General features: G+C 35.3%; 1 protein-coding gene across 1 annotated transcript; it reads right to left on the reverse strand.

Annotated features, from left to right (window-relative positions):
* Positions 1-464: 464 nt before the first annotated feature.
* Positions 465-13,134, reverse strand: LOC126692935 (uncharacterized). Its single transcript, XM_050388752.1, has 9 exons — positions 12,535-13,134; positions 11,596-11,742; positions 9,657-10,037; positions 6,404-6,508; positions 3,789-3,929; positions 2,837-3,040; positions 2,521-2,613; positions 2,256-2,367; positions 465-859 (listed from the first exon to the last, which is right to left on the reverse strand). Exons 1-9 carry the CDS (start codon positions 13,042-13,044, stop codon positions 816-818), a joined length of 1,737 nt encoding a protein of 578 aa, XP_050244709.1. The 5' UTR covers positions 13,045-13,134; the 3' UTR covers positions 465-815.
* Positions 13,135-16,588: the final 3,454 nt, after the last annotated feature.

The raw sequence follows: 16,588 nt of genomic DNA on the forward strand, positions 1-16,588 counted from the left end.
CCTAGTTTCCACCGAGGAAATTGTGTTATGTTAACCTGAAAAGTATAATCATTTGAAGTTCATTAAACAGCAATGCCATATTAAGCATAATCAACCTTTCTAAATTTTACGTCCAGGCAAAAAGTGTCAAGATGAAAGTAGTTTCATCAACATTCAATAATGTAAACCTACACTTTTAGGCAGTCATGCTTAAAGATAGCTTATTTCAAACCGACACTTTTAGGCAGTCATGCTTTAAGATAGATCTTTGGAATTGGAAGTGTCTGCCAATTTGATGGTAGAGTTCCATTAGTTCTCAAGAGGGCATCTTTCCCCTGAATTATTCAACCAACTGTATCTTGATAATCTGCCATCTCCAATCCTACTCCGCCCAATTCAAATATCTAATTAAGATCAGTTAAAAATATATTTGACACCCTGCTGCGTTCAGCATTTCAAATTTGTTGCAAACTCACACTAACTCGTAACAAATAGGCAAAAGCTTTATAATACCCCTAGAGAAACTCAGCATGCTAAACAAGGGGAACAAAAAAGAATCGCAAAGCTGTGAACCTAAGTTAACAAAATATTACAGTAAGATTTTCTTTTTTCAAAAATAAATATTACAATGAGATTAGAAAATGTATCTTGAATTCCATTCTGTGCACCAGTGTCAACGCAAATGTAGCTGTACCATTCTGGAGTACATAGGGTTGATTCTCAGCTGCCAATGGTACCACCAGAAATGCAAAAGGAACTTGGTGAGGGTTGAAATGAAAACTAGAGATCGAACTTCTGTACCATCCTTAATCGTGCCACAGCATCATCATACTATATCAGTCACCCTGTAGACAGTAAAGCTGACGGATGTTTCCAGATGCTGCCATAATAATAAAACAAAATGGTTAAAATCAAATTTAAATGATATAACCTAGGAAGCACAGACATGGATACAAGTATAGGTACGACACGAGCAATTTCTAAAAAGTTATACTATGACACAGTGGGTACGACACCAGTAAGATACGGGGTACGACATGGGTACAGAGCCCCAAATGAAGTGTCCATGCTTCCTAATCATACACGACTCTTCAAAACTATAACAAACATATACAGAGGCAGTGAGAGAGATGAGAGACATTAATCTATGATAATTGTGATACTTTTACAAACGTCAAAAGTATCAGAACATAGCGCATTCCGACAGTGGATTTTGTCGAAGAACTCAACTAATATAAAGTTATCAAGTGGTTTTAACATTAACAAGAGTTGAACCATGTATAAATTGAACCTCAAGTATATATATATAATTATTAGCAGAAAGATGTGAAGTTGTGAACCTTTAGACCCATCCCAACTATCAACCTGCAGAAACATAAAACATAACGGAAAGAAAAAAATCACAAAAATATATGGATTGCTTCAAAAAAAATTTATTTTAGAAATCTTCAGATGATAAAAAATGTGGACTCCTGAGGAAGGAAGGAATGATAAATCTGTAAAACCAGAGAATTGACTCCCACCAAAAGCCATAGGCCACCCACAAATCAACAAGCAAGCCCAGTGCGAATGACTCAATTTGCCTTACTCTGTTTCCAACAAACAGTAGAACCCAACGATCACTAGCCCAAAATAAGACAGAAACAAACTCTTGACAACCCCACAAATTGCACAACATGAAGATTCTAGCATGCAACATATATTCTTACATTGATTAAAGAAAATCAAGCCCCAGGAAAAATGAAGAGGGAGAGAGAGAGAGAGAGAGAATTCATATATCATGCCAGAGGACTCTTGAATAAAGAACACATTCTTCTTTGGATAAGGCAACCATACAAACTCTTTTTATGGTGTTTTTAATAAAAAAATGCAACAACATACTTTTTATGTGCGTAAAATTTGGACAACAGACGATGACTGATGTGGATAATAAAAAAGAACCAAAACATTAATTATATTTTAACATCAGGACAAACAACACGATAACTTGAAAGCTACCTCAACTAAAAAGCCGACTGAATAGAACTATAATATATCTAGAACATAGTTACATTGCAAATGAAATGAGTGAAAACAAAAAAAGAACACAGGTAATTAGCATTCAGTTTGGAAAAAATTGGCCTAGTTCAAAGGTAGGTCCAAGTTTCAAGATGGCTAATAGAATTTTGTGTAACAATACAGATGCACATGGTAGTCCAAATGCATAGAATATTCCAGCAGACAATAGACCTTGTGTATCACTAAAACAAATGCTGATAAAAAGAGGAAATCATTACCATATAACCAGTCTTTGAAATATACATGGAGAGCCGACGATAACTCTCGTTTTCGATTTTCTTCAAGGGGTGCTTCCCTCAATAGTTGTTTTACCTCCCCTAAATTCTTTTGCTGGAAAAACAATTATTTAGTTCAATCCAACATCAGGAGAAGCAATTACAAGTATACAAGAAAATTTTATAGTAACACTTCCATACATAACAAACTCTAATACAAAATAAAACCCAAGAAACTCATTTAGTCAACATGATTCAGACAACATACATTTCTCTGCTGAGATGCCAAATAAATATCTGGTAATGGAAATGGGTTGTCTTTTGTAGACCCAGATGATTCACCTCCAAACCAGTCTGGAATCTGTGCATCAAGGAAAATAAGAGGCATATGATAAAATATAACATAATTGAATAAGAAAAAAAAAAACCCAACTTATCTCCCACACACCCTCCCCCCAAAAGAAAAAATAAATGACCAACTCATACACATACAAAACATTCACTATTCAACGACAGACAACCTACCAACACAAGTAGCACTGAAAAAAAGAATTGAAAGACTTCAGTATGAGATATAAACAAACCAAAAAATTGGTCAACTGGTCAGGTTCCAGGCGTGTAGCGGTCTCAGCTTGCACATCAGACACACCTGCAGGATGAGATAATGAATCATGTGGATCAACCACTCCTAGTGCAAGAGGTTCATCCCATCTATTGATTGTAGCCTCAACACCAACTTCATTCATGTGCTCTTCCAGCTGAGAGTAAAATGTATTGTATGGTGCCACCTGAAAATTAGTGAAAGAGAAGTATTTCTTAAAATGTTAACATTAAACATGGAATTAAATGATTGTGCTTAACAAAGGGCTCTATAAGATGAATGGAATTTGTGTCAGGTTTTATTCATTTTTGACAGGGACTGTATTTCATTCAAAATCAAATTGACATTGACAGCACTATGCAGGCAGACCTACTCTTTAGAGTTCAAGACTGAAGCATGTACCGCCAACTGGCCAGCAGTTGTTCCTAAAGCTTTATCTTTTTCACCATCACAATTAGAATACAATTAAACACCAACAAAAGAAATCAACAGACTTCAAATGCCATGATAATTGAAAATTTTACCTCACATTACAGAGAAACCAGTTGTCCAATATGCACACAGTACTTAAGTATAAACAGATTATGAGGTAATGATTATCCAATGAGAACCTTAAGTGCCCTTTTTAAGCAAATATAAATCCAGGTCATACAGCAACTTGAATCCAATCAACTAAACTAATCAGCATAAGCACAATCCTTTGAGAGCAGAGAACAAAGGCAAGATTGTATATCATCAAAAGCAGAAAATTAAACAGTGTCTTAATTATAAACTAAATATATTCACATTTGAGAATGGTAAGACTTGATGCATAACCAAAACAACACTTGAGGAACCTTTAGCAATTGCAAATTACCATGTAAATACAACAATATAGCAACCAGTGCTAGCTGGCAACTTCATGGGCCAATAGAAGTAAATAGTGACACACCAACCTGAAGCTTATGGTTATCACCAACAATAAGTGGTCGCTGGTTTACCCCCAGAAAGAAAGCGCATTCACGGCAGTTCGCAATGCAGATTCGCTTTGCGGCAGTAATCACATGAACTCGTTCACAGTGTTCAACTCTTATAGCCTGTAAAGGTGAAATCATTTAAGATGCACCCAATTCAGTTATCAGAAGCAATATCGTGCATCAACCAAATCTATTTATTGCAGGGAAAAGAAAATTTCACTTTGTTTGGAACATTATAAAACAATGATTAAATAATAAATAAACACTTTTGCAAACAAAGCCTTTGTCTCAAAGAACTAAGTATAAATGAAGATTAAACCAAAGCAAACTGTCTAAATTTGTGAGACCACTTTTATGAGATGTTCCAACAATCACTAGTGAATACAGAATAATCAATCACATCCTAGAATTACAATGACCACGACCGACCCTTTTACTCGTGATAATCATTTTTTATAAATAACAATCTTTATTGATGAAAAAAAATATCCCAAGTACACAGGGCATGTACACAGGACCAATAACATCATCTCAAAGTGCAAAGATCAAGCATATCTAAAAGAGAGCACAAGGAAAAAGATTCATCCCTTCTACGTACTGCTGTTTACATGAGTTTGTTTTCTTTGGCACTTTCTAATATATTAATCACCTTTGTAAAATATCTCTGATTTTTCAGATCTACAAATCTTGTGTACATAAAATCATTATGGGAATCGAGATCTGGTAGAAACATAGCTTTAGTAGTTAGAAGAATATGTGGTGATGCCTCTAATTAGCTGGGATATGATACACTTAATATTTTGACATTGATAAATACCATCCATCTGGCTTTTTAGTAAATGTGAATTTTCAGGCATTTGAACTTCTAGCTAAGGAAATATGTTAGAATAAGGTCTTATTTAGAATTGTCATTCAAGTATGGTCATATTATGATGAGAAAACCTTCTTAAGAACCAACTTTAGCAGTTACCAATGGATGCTTAGCCTTAAAGTGACTCATCTAAGCAATGCCATTTAATATCTAACAAATTCTTTACTTATTTGCCATCAAAGAGCTGTCACTCTGTGTGCATCCTTTGCATTGGCCTTTCCTTTTTGCAATTGCTTTCTTATTAGGATGCCTGATTTTGGCTCTCTTTTTCTTGCTTCTTGAATGTGGTAGATGCTTTAAATTTCAAGAACTAGTTCTCTTTCAAGATTTTCTGTTCATATCTTTCATGTTCTTAGGCTTTACCGTTCTCCTTTTCAAATAAAATTCATATTTTTTAACGTCAAAAGTGGAAGTGGTAATTTTTTTGACAATTCAATAGTTACAATAATAGGAAGGAGGGATTTGAACCCTAGACGTTTTCGTTTGAAATAACTGAGCTATAAAAGGTTCTTGTTAAAGAGTGGGAAGTGGTAATTCATAACATCTTACAAGTTCATGGTTATAGGAGTCAATAATATGATTTTATATATATATATATATATATATTTTTTGGATAAGTGATAACGCAATTGTTCACCAACACACCAAGTGGGGAGGATATTAGAACCTTGGCTCTCCTTGTAAAGAGACTAGGTAGTGTCAATGAGATACAAGGCTTTTGATAATTCAATGAAATGATTACAATACGTAGAAATCATTAAAGAATCATTGAAATTAGGTTTTCGCTTTTACGTTGGCCTGTTGCCTTAGGGTCCTTATGGGGTGAACCTTTGGAATCTATAAGATGCAAGTGGGCCTCATTCATGCAGTGTTTATCCAATATGAATTGGGTGATGGGACTAGAGAGGAGTTTTGGTGTGGCGTGGTGTGTGGATAGATCCTTAAAGGAGGCTTTTTAGGAATTGTATGGATCAGTCGAGATAGAGATGCTTCTGTGGTGGATTTGATGAAGTTTTGTAATGGTGTCATTCAGTGAGACTTGAAATTTTTTAAGATCTATGATTGGGAGTTGGAGTCTTTGTGGATTTTAATGGGGTTAATTTACTGTGTTCCAATGAGAAGGAGTGGGGTGGACCAGCTTTGTTGGAAACCAGCTAAGTGATGAGGTTTTGAGGTTGGAGGGTACTATTGTGAGTTGATTACTACTCATAAGTTGTCTTTTCCTTGTAAAAGCATTTGGAAGTCAAACGTAACATCTAGAGTTGCTTTCTTTTCTTGGACTGCAGCTTTGGGGAGAACCTTTACCATAGACAATTTGCATAAGCGACATCTTCCAGTAGACCATTTGGTGTTGTATGTATATTTGTGATGGGAAGACAGTTGACCATTTGGTTCTTCACTGTCCAATAGCTTATGAGTTGTGGTCTATTGTGTGTGACGAAGAGTGTAGTGGAGTTATTAGCTATTTAACAAGGTCGGTTTGGGCAACATTGAAATATAGCTATTTGGAACGCAGTTCCTCATTGTGTGATGTGGTGCATTGACGGGAACAGAATGGTAGAAGCTTTGAGAGTGCGAGAGGACCATCTCTGAACTTAAGCCTTTCTATTTAAAACTTTGTAAGTTTTTTTTTTTTTGATAAGTAAATTAGAAAATTAAACATCAGAGTATCCATTAACATGCAGTATTTAAAACACTGAAGTACACAAATCTTGGTTCTCACCTTGCCAACTGCTCCAACAACTATAGTAGCATCAGAGCATCCATAAATGGTGGCATATCTCAGAGGTGCTAAAAGGTAAATTACAGAATCATGACAATTTAGGACCTGCAATTGTAGAATACCAAATTAGAAGCAGACCAATATACAAAGCAGGCAATCCTGGAACGAGGAAACAATTGAATTATCACACTTGTATGTACAAAGCATGCAAGCTGTAACCATAACAGGAATGATTAAGGTGTTCTTTTAAAATGAGATATGTTGTAATAACCTTATTATTAGTAATAACCACTTCGCATGATCCCCTATAAATCTCCTTTTTTGATAAGTAATGAAAATTTTATTGAAAACAAAGCTGGCCTAAGCACACTGAAAATGTACTAAGGAAGAGAACAATCAAGAACCCAGATGACAATGATCCAACAAATCACAAAAAGAAAAACATGAAAAATAGAGCTAAGCTCCACTCGAGTAAAGTATGAAAGAAGAAAAGACTTAATCTCAACAATAGAACAATCACAACCCTCAAAACTCCTAGCATTCCATTCCCTCCAAATGCACCACATTATGCAATGTGGTGCGAACCTCCACAAAGCTATATTTTGATGTCAGCTGAAACTGCCCTGCCAAGAAGAAAACACCTCAATGACCCTCTGCAGCATGACCCAATGGATTCCAAACAAGCTAAACACCAAAGACCACAACTCATACGCTATAGGGCAATGAAGAAGAAGACGATCCACTGATTCCCCACACCGTTTGCACATACAACACTAGTCTATAACCATAATTCTCCTCTACCGAAGATTATCAATTAATAATATCTTACCCATCGCAGCAGACCAAGAAAAGAAAGCCACGCTAGGAGGGACCTTGGCTTGCCACACCATTTTCCAAGGGAATGACATGACTCAATGGGGATAGAGTGTGATACAAACCTTAAAATCTCTACTCACAGCTGGCTTCCAACGGACTTTATCACAACCATCACTCCTCACAGACTTAGTATAGATCATTTCCACAAACAAGGCCAAAGATTCTAATTCCCAATCATGCACTGAACGAGAGAAATGTAATCCCAGTGAAGCCTCCCATTTGCTAAACATAAAACATCCGCCACAGAAGCCCCCCTAGATTGAATAATACAGTAACTTTCGGGTAAAACCTCTTTAAGAGGATAATCTCCACATCACACATCATGCCAAAACTTCTCTCTAGTACCATCACCCACATCAAACCAAAGAAGCTTAGAGAAAGTCGGCCATTGTCACCTAATGGATTTCCAAAGGCTAATGCCATATGGACCAGAGACAGCTTTTTTACATCATCCGCCCCCCACCCCCAATCACTACCATACTTCTTCCCTATGACCGTCCTCCAAAGAGCATCTCCTTCAGTGTCATCTCTCCACAAACATTTGCCTAACAAGGCTTGGTTAAATCTTCATATACATCTGATATCTAAGCCTCCACCCTGCACTGGTTCACAAATCTGAGACCACTTCACTAGGTGGACTTTAGGTTCGTTATCAATACCACTCCATAGAAAATCTCCCTGTAGCTTCTAAATACGGTTTGCCACCTTCACCGGAATTGGGAGAAGAGAAATAGAATAAGTAGGCAGGTTGGAAAGAGTACTTTTAATAAGAGTTAGCTTACCCCCTACATAAATACAGCCTCTTCCAACCTGCTAGTCTCCGCTCCATCTTCTCCAGAATCAGATTCCAAATAGTCCTCTCCTTAGGTTTAACACCCAAAGGAAGACCCAAATAGATACATTGGTCCTCTCCTTACATTCACCCCATTCCAGATTTGATTTATTTTCAAATAACTATAATAATTTTACTCATATAGCATGTTTACGCATACATACTAGTCTATGTTTGGGGGAAACCACATCACATATTATACTCTAGGAAACATAAATACGTATTATGCTCTAAGTTTTGAAAATAGATAAATAAATGAGATTTAGCCCCTTCATAAACCAACCATCTCAAAGATTCTCAATTGCTGGCAGTACTAGGCCAATGAAAGGCACAAAACTAGAGAGTAAGTTTTTAAGAATTGCTATAGGTTCTAAAAAATCAAGAAAGATCTTTTTTTTTTTAATAAATAATAAGTTTTTACACTTTTATTAAGAAACAATGGAATGAACCAAGTACAGAGGACATGCACTATATCTATATGTACATCACAACTGAGCTCTAAAATTAAAATGATCAATAAAATCTAGTAAGTTTGAAGAAAGACCTTTTGGTCCAAGAAAAAGTGTCAATGGTAGTTCATTGAGCCACAGTATCTGATTTTATATTTTTCTTTTATCTAGAAAATCTGAACCTTCATTGGCCCTAATCAATTGAAGATCATAAACCTTCAACATTCCAAAACCTAAATTTTGAATTTTCTTAACCCTACAAGATATATAAACATCCAAATCACATCAAGTGAGTGTTTATTTAATTAAAAGGTTTGAAACACAACATTTTAACCCCATATTTGATAAAGATACATTTTTAATTTGTAGGGATCAATACTTCAACCTATCCCTCGCCATACAATTATGTGAAGAATTAAAATCCCTAGTATCTAAAGAAGACTACAGTTTTTTTTTTTTTTTGGAGGGAAAAGTTGCTTCACAAAGTGAATAGAGATAGATAGAGAAGGCCAGTTGAACCTACTGCATAAAAGAGAATGACAAAAATGCATCAAACAGAAAAATAAAAGCAAACAAGTAAACAATTTACATGGATGGAATAACTGAAAGAAATTAATCGCAGGTCAGCCAGTAGGTGAAATTCAGTGGGGATACTAAAATCAAATCCATGAATGGTAAGATATGATACCCCGATGAGTCTATAGGTAAATTCAACAGACTTTAGATACTACCCAGTATCCAAATTAACTTTCAGATTTGAAATATGGATGCAATCAAAATCCTAAAGCAAGACTCAAGAATACATGTTTTCTAATTTAATAATTCACATGTAATATTTTATGATATAATAAATTTCAATTTACATGTTATCATTATATCCTTTTTTTTTTTTTGATAAGTATCATTATATCCTACTAATTACCAGCGCATAAATAATCAAGAAACTAATCAGATTGAAAATACCTCAATGCAAGTGTAGTCATTAACAATCTGATCTCAGAATTTAATTCAAGTTCAAGATATGTAAATGGGCATTGATATTTAACATTAATGCCTAAATTAACCATGGAAAGATATATAAGTGTCATACACAAACCTTTACAGAAGGACCTTTAAGATCGGATGCTTGCTTTACAAGTGATGATTTAGAAATCCCTTCAATAAAACTAGGACCTCTAGCACTTGGTGAGGCCTTGACTGAAGTTGGACAGGCATCGGCCATAGCTACGTCCTGATCAGAGGCACTTGGTGGGCCATTTTCTTTCGGAGCAGCTCTTTCAGAAATATGTTCCAAAGCAGAAGCTATATTCTGCAGAATCCAATCATGAACTTGTGTCGCAGGAACAGGTACAGCAGGCATGTCCGGATCTGAATTTGCAAAAAATGGAGCATACTGGCTCAATGGAATTCCTTCAGATCCCTTGTCACCAAATTGAATCAAAAATCCAAGGTGCTCGAATCTTTCCATGGTCAAAACCTAAAACAATAGGGCTAAATTAGCAAATAACAAGGTGGCCAGAGAAGTACCAACAAAAATAGACAAGCTACAAATGCAAAAAGACAACTAGTAAAAATAATTAGTTAATGCAAAATTGGATAATGTAAAATATATGGGAGTCAAAAACAGATGATAACTCCATGGGTGCAGTTTTTTACTAACAGGAAAAGTAATGGTCCCATCCATAAGATGGATGGTCAAGCCCTCCATATAAGTCTGGGATAGCAGAGTTCGTTGCAAGATCTCAAGGGTCATTTGCAAGTTGAATATAGAGAAGGCTTATGATATGTCAATTGGGGTAGTCTCCGTTATTTCAAGAGTGATATGGGTTTTTCTGAAATAGAGGAATTGGATCAATATGTGTATTTCTTCAGTCAAATTTTCAATCCCCATTAACGGCAGCCTTGCAATTTTCTTCAGGAGTTCAAGAGGCTTACATCAAGAAGACCCACTCTCTTCTCTTCATTTAAGTTATTAAGAAGACCTAAAATAGCACTAGTAGCATTGGTAAAATTGGCATGTTAATTAAGGAAGTAACAAAAGGTATGGTTTTTCATAGGATAGAATGGTGGAAACTAATGCATATGAATGAGCCCGACAAGTTTGTTAGATCCCAAAGTTTTAGGACTAAGGCTTTGTTGTTGTTGTTATTGTTATTGTAATAAAATTTTACTAAAGAAGAGCTAAGTCATGTACACATACTCCTAAAAAATTACAAAGAATGAAATTTACCATCTAAAAGCTAGAGGATTAACAAAATCTACAATAAAATGCACACTAGGGCCCAAATAACAACATTCAAACAATGTTCTCAAAAAAGTTTATTTCAGCCAAATGACAGCAAATTCCACACCCTCACGTGTGCATTGATTCCTCTCCCTCCACAAAGTCCAGAATAAGCATAATGGGATTATGTTCTAAACAAATGGTAATTATTCCCCTACATTTTAAATATTTAAAGTAAATACATAATTATTTGTAGATAAATAACGACCAAGATACATTGTTTACTTCCAAACATGATAATGGCTGTACACAAACCCCATACATGGTATGAACCAATTTGAAATGCTAGTATCCTATTTTGACCCGTTATGTTTGTTTGGGTTGAGGGAGAGGGAGGGGGAGTAGAGTAGAGTAAAATTGGCCCAAAATTAGCCTATTTTCAGCCAACTCTACTCTATTCCCCTCCACTCCCTCTCCCTCCACCCTCAATCCAAACAGGCCATTAGTGTGATAGTGTGGAAAGTCAGGGATTAAAACTCCTGTTTCACTGAAACCTTGTGCATCATTGATATTGATTGAGGTGGCACCAACCAGTAGTCAGATTGAACGATGGCATTAAAATCTTGGGGACATGTCAAAATTTTGTCTCAAATTGGAAGGAAACAAAACAATCACCAAAGTAAAAATGAAGGATGCTATCACTAAAATCTACTTTTACAACATATAACTTGGCCTGTACTCTATATATATAAGGGAAAGAAATAAAAGCTCCATCAAACTATGTATGGAAAGAAGCAGCAGTTTGACAAACCAAAGATTCTTCGCCTTCCCCTTCCCCTTCCACAGGCTCCGCTAAGAGAGAGAGAATGTTAGCCAAGTGCTTTTGTAGATATGACAACTGATGAGCCTCTTCATCAGTCTGCGATGGCATAAACCGACGACTGTTGCTACGTACAAGCTGCCACATGATGGAACACAGTACCAAGCTTAATATCTTTTGCTAAACTTAGCGAAATCACTACAAAGATTCCGGCAAATAAGTACGAAATCAGAACCATCACAAAGCACAAAAACACAATGAAAACACATCATAGAATAAGATTTAACTGTGGTGAAGAACACATAAAAGGTATAAAAACAACAAATTGTAATGTACATGCTACAGAATTCATACACAGAAAATTTTGTAAAATTAAATTTCAAAACTTGATAATATTTTAATCAAATTACCGAAATAAATAGACAGACCAATGTCAAAGTGTAACAATTTCGAATCAAATGCACATAATTAATTCAAAACAAACTCAAATTAAAGCAATCTGGTTTGAAATTGCAAGCCAGGCCGTTTCACACTTGGCAACATTCGAATGCACAACTTGTTATAAAATTTAAACAGAAATAGGAACCGACATTTTTGTAAAAATTGATGTGAATTCATTTTGAATCAAATATACATAATTATTTCAAAAATTCATACCACATTTGAGAAAAAAGCAACAGAAATAGACAATTCAAAACAAACTCAACTTAAACCAAAAACCAATTTGAAATTCCAAACCACGCCATTTCACGCTTCACAACATTTTCAAATGCAGAAAACAAACTCAAATTAAAGCAAACCGATTCGAAATCGCAAGCAACTCCATTTCATGCTTCACAAATTCGAATGCACAATTCGTAAAAAAAAAAATTGAAATTGACATAGGCACCGACATTTTTTTTGTAAAGAGAGGATAGAGAGTTTTCAGACCTGGAGAGGAGAGAGGGCTGACAAGTAGCCATCGAAGGCGGAGGTGGAGGGCCAAACATCGGCGACGGAAGCGGAGTCCTTGTGCGTCCTCGGGAGAAGCTTCTTGTAGGACTGGATGTAGAGGAACAGAACCAGATCGTGGATATCGGCGCCGGCGGAGTCAATCTCGGCGAGTTTGGAGCGGACGAGCGGGTCGGAGTCGGAGTGGAGGACGGAAGCGAGTGTGTCGAGGACGAGTCGGGCGTGGTCGTGGGAGATCTGGAGCGACTCGGATAGAGCGACCGAGTTGACTCGGAGATTCGGTGAGTTGGAGAGGAGGGTTTGTTTGAGTGGGATTAGGGTTTGGGTCGGGTCGGTGATAATGAGCTTGGGGATTGGGAGGAGGCCATGCTCGAATGGCTCTCGTCTCGGGTGGATAAGAGAGACTGGATTCGGATTCGGATTCGGGTTCGGGTTTGGGTCTCTTGTTGAGGATGAAGATGATGTTGTGGGTTCAATGGGGTCGCTCATGGCTCTGCTAGAGAGAGAGAGAGAGAGAGAGAGAGCGAGAGAGAGATTGGTTTTTGCAGATCTTTGAGAAATGAAAGTGCTCTCAGAGAGAAAGAAAGGAGAGGAATGAGGGGTGAGGATTAGATGCGTGGAGGTTCATGGTGGAAAGACTTCGTGGCTTTCCGTTATTGGTTCATGGGATGGGTCCATCGGTGTAACTACCCAATTATCCAAGAAAAAAATAATTGTAATCATGTTCATATTTATGAAGGCATTTAAGAAAGAACATAAATTAGATAGATATTAGTTTCATTTTTTTTTTTTTTTGAGAAAAAGATAAATATTAGTAGCTTCTAATCATGTTTATGCATGCCAAACCATTTAAGAACAAACCTGATTAAATACATGTTAAATTTTGTGTCAAAGTTCAATCTTCGATATTCCTGACTTTTGACGCTTATGACTAATGAGTAGCTTTTATGGCTTTCAGAATTTATTGTCTATTATACACAACTTATTTTGTAATTAAGAGTTAATGCACAAATTAAGAGCAAAACACTCATTTTAATTATTAAATGTAGAAACATTAAGTGAACCATTAGATAAGCAAGAACTTTACAAAATATACCTCTTCTCAAAAAAATTTACAAAATATACTAGAGCTCATGATGATAAAAACAAGAAGTTCAATACAAATATTATACCACTGGATCAAAAAATCAAGTCATATCAAGTTTTAGTGGATAAAATGCATTATTGAAGTCTAGAGCCAAATGCATGTGATTGTGACTAGTTAATTATGATTACTTCTTAGAAAAAAAAATTATGATTAGTTCTTAAAAAAATTATGGGTAAACTATATAAATAGTCCCTATCCTTTATACTATATATCAATTTGGTTTCCAACTTTTTAATTATGTTAATTTGGTCTCTAATCTTTCAATACCGTGTCATTTTGGTCCCTGTCATTATCCTTTGGATGAAAAAGTTTGACGTGTTAAATGGAATAATAAAAAATTAATCTACTTGCCACATCAATTGCCAATCGTACAACCACATCATATTAAAATTAAAATAAATAAATAAATAGTTGTTCTCAGATTGGGCTTGGGAAAAAAATTATCTCTCATTCATCTCTGTCCCTAATACATAACTCTCTCAGCTAAAATTGAAGTTACAGACAGCGATAACAAGGTTCAGCAATGTGAAAGACTGCACCCACGGCCCTTTTTTGATGTTGAGCCAAACCCACGTGAATGGGTGAAGTCGTGTTATTACCTCTCAAGATGAAGGTTCGACTAATTATATTTTCCCCTTTAGATTAAGGGTTTTACAATGGAGTCACCACTTATTTAATTATTGGAAAAAATAAGAAAACCATAATTAAAAAATTCATCATTTTATTAATTTGAAATTGAATTTACATTGATCATAAGAAATTACATGACTTTGGTTCTAGATACAATCTAAAATAAAGTACATGATTTTGTTTCCTAGTTACAATCTAGAAATTGAAAATTACAAGGATAAGCATTGATTTATTAACCCTTGATCTAAACTCGGAGGCTATGTTATAAGATGGGAAGGTGTTAGGCACCCATCTTGCTCAGTGAAACCAGTCTTCTAGACTATGGTGGTCAACATTCAAATCATATCATCCAATATGTTATCAATCAATTTGCATGTTGAATTTAACGTGTGTGCATGTGATAAACTCTAATTCAATTTATTAAACACTGCATTTGAATTGAAAAATAAATTCTAGTGAATGTGTATGGATGGTGATATCTTAGATTTAAAGGTTTGAGAGAATTATAAAACAAACATGTTTTTCATATTTTTTTTATGTGAATTTAAGATCAAAGCTTGTGTTATGTGATGAACAATCAAGTACATGTCAAGAACACATATAAACATTTAAGAACATTCAAACGTATTCAAGGAATTTAAATAAATAATAACAAGATCTAATCCTAATCTCATCATAATAATATAAAAAACAAGTTAAGGAAAAAGATTATACCTACATGCAAGATCCACATATTGGAAGAGGAGACTCTTGATGGAGGTTCTAAGATTGGAGTATAAAAGAAGAACTAGAAGAGAGAAGGTGAGTCTCACTAAATACCTTGAGTCTCAAGAAGACTAAGATATGACAAGACTAATTTACTTCACTAGAACTCAAGAGAGGAGAAGAGAGAGGAGTTTTTGTGTCTTGGAATGGAAGAGAGATGGGGGTTTATATAGTAGTAGTGGACAAAATATGAATGGAATGTCATTTAATGAGGGTTGACAAGGATCAAAAAGTATCATGAACCTAGACCCTATTTTAGACTTTGGGGAAAGCTAGTGCATTAAATATAGAGATTGGGAGTGATGAGCAAACAAAATTCGGTTTTCTCGTAACTACTGTAACAGCCTGCAGAGTCAAATTACCAAAAAAAAAAAAAAAAAAAATCATATCTTACTCAATTCTGATCGAAATTATCTCATTCTTGTGCTCAAATTGAAGCCCTAGATGTCTAGTTTCTGGAAAAATTAACCTCATTCGTAGATTCAAAATATTATGAGAGATATTAATGAAATGATGAGTAGAGGTCATTTGTTAGAAAATAATTTCAGTACAATTAACATTAATAGGTCTCAAATTAGTTTCCAATTAACATTAATAGAATCCAATCACTTCCATTTCAGACTTAATTAGTTCCAAATTTACTCTAATTAAAAAGATAATTGCACAAATTACTCATTGAATAATAAATATTTGACTATCTAATTAATTAATTGTGTGCAACTTTACCATAAAATATAGTCCTAACTAATCAAATTATGACACATCATTAATCTCAAATTGATTATAATTATAACAAATTTGAATCAATTGTTCATAATCACATATAGTCGGACTCAATTTGTGATAGTGCATTTCAGCTATTAAAATTTGATTTGATGATAACTTTCAATCTAATAGTCCAATTAAAGCTTATAACCAGTTAATTTGATCGTTACAACATCAAGATCATTTTGATGAAATGAAATGAAGGATATAGTGTCCACAATTAAGATGCCAATTTCCAATGTGAAATTACCATTTTACCCTCCACGTGAGGTTAAATGTGGGTTGCAAAATGGAGTGTTAACAGAACACCTCTTATTGACAGAGCTTGAAGAGCGAATGTCAATGTATGAAAAAAGACACCTAACCTTGCAATCAGTATTTATCCGTGTTGAATGTATGATGCATGCAAATCAAAATGCAGATTGACATGTAATGGATCAAAATGTGGTAGAGCAAAATGTGGATCGAATCTCGAGAGAGATTGCCTACATACCTCTTGGTGAGAGGATCAAATCCAAACATAGTTCATGCATGCAAACTTTTTTTTTTTTTAATTGAAAAAAATGAGTACAAGACATGCTTACCAAGGGTTAAGACAAAATGGGGATTTCGGTCATGCTTCCAAAGGAGCAAAGATCTTGGATTTTGGACATGCTTCCCAGAGGTCCGAGGATTTGAATTTTGGACGTGCTTCCTAGAGGTCTGATGAATTTGAAGTTTGGAGCT

The sequence above is a fragment of the Quercus robur genome, chromosome 7 (genome assembly GCF_932294415.1).
Source record: "Quercus robur chromosome 7, dhQueRobu3.1, whole genome shotgun sequence".
Taxonomy (NCBI): domain Eukaryota; kingdom Viridiplantae; phylum Streptophyta; class Magnoliopsida; order Fagales; family Fagaceae; genus Quercus; species Quercus robur.

What these genes read in the sequence shown, in the direction of transcription:
- LOC126692935 (XM_050388752.1), bottom strand. Translation starts at nt 13,044, where the DNA reads ATGAGCGACCCCATTGAACCCACAACATCATCTTCATCCTCAACAAGA. An exon ending in GGGAAGGCGAAGAATCTTTG is followed by an intron (nt 10,038 to 11,595) that starts GTTTGTCAAACT and finishes CTATTGTTTTAG; the next exon opens with GTTTTGACCATGGAAAGATT. An exon ending in TTTCAAAGACTGGTTATATG is followed by an intron (nt 860 to 2,255) that starts GTAATGATTTCC and finishes TTATTATGGCAG; the next exon opens with CATCTGGAAACATCCGTCAG.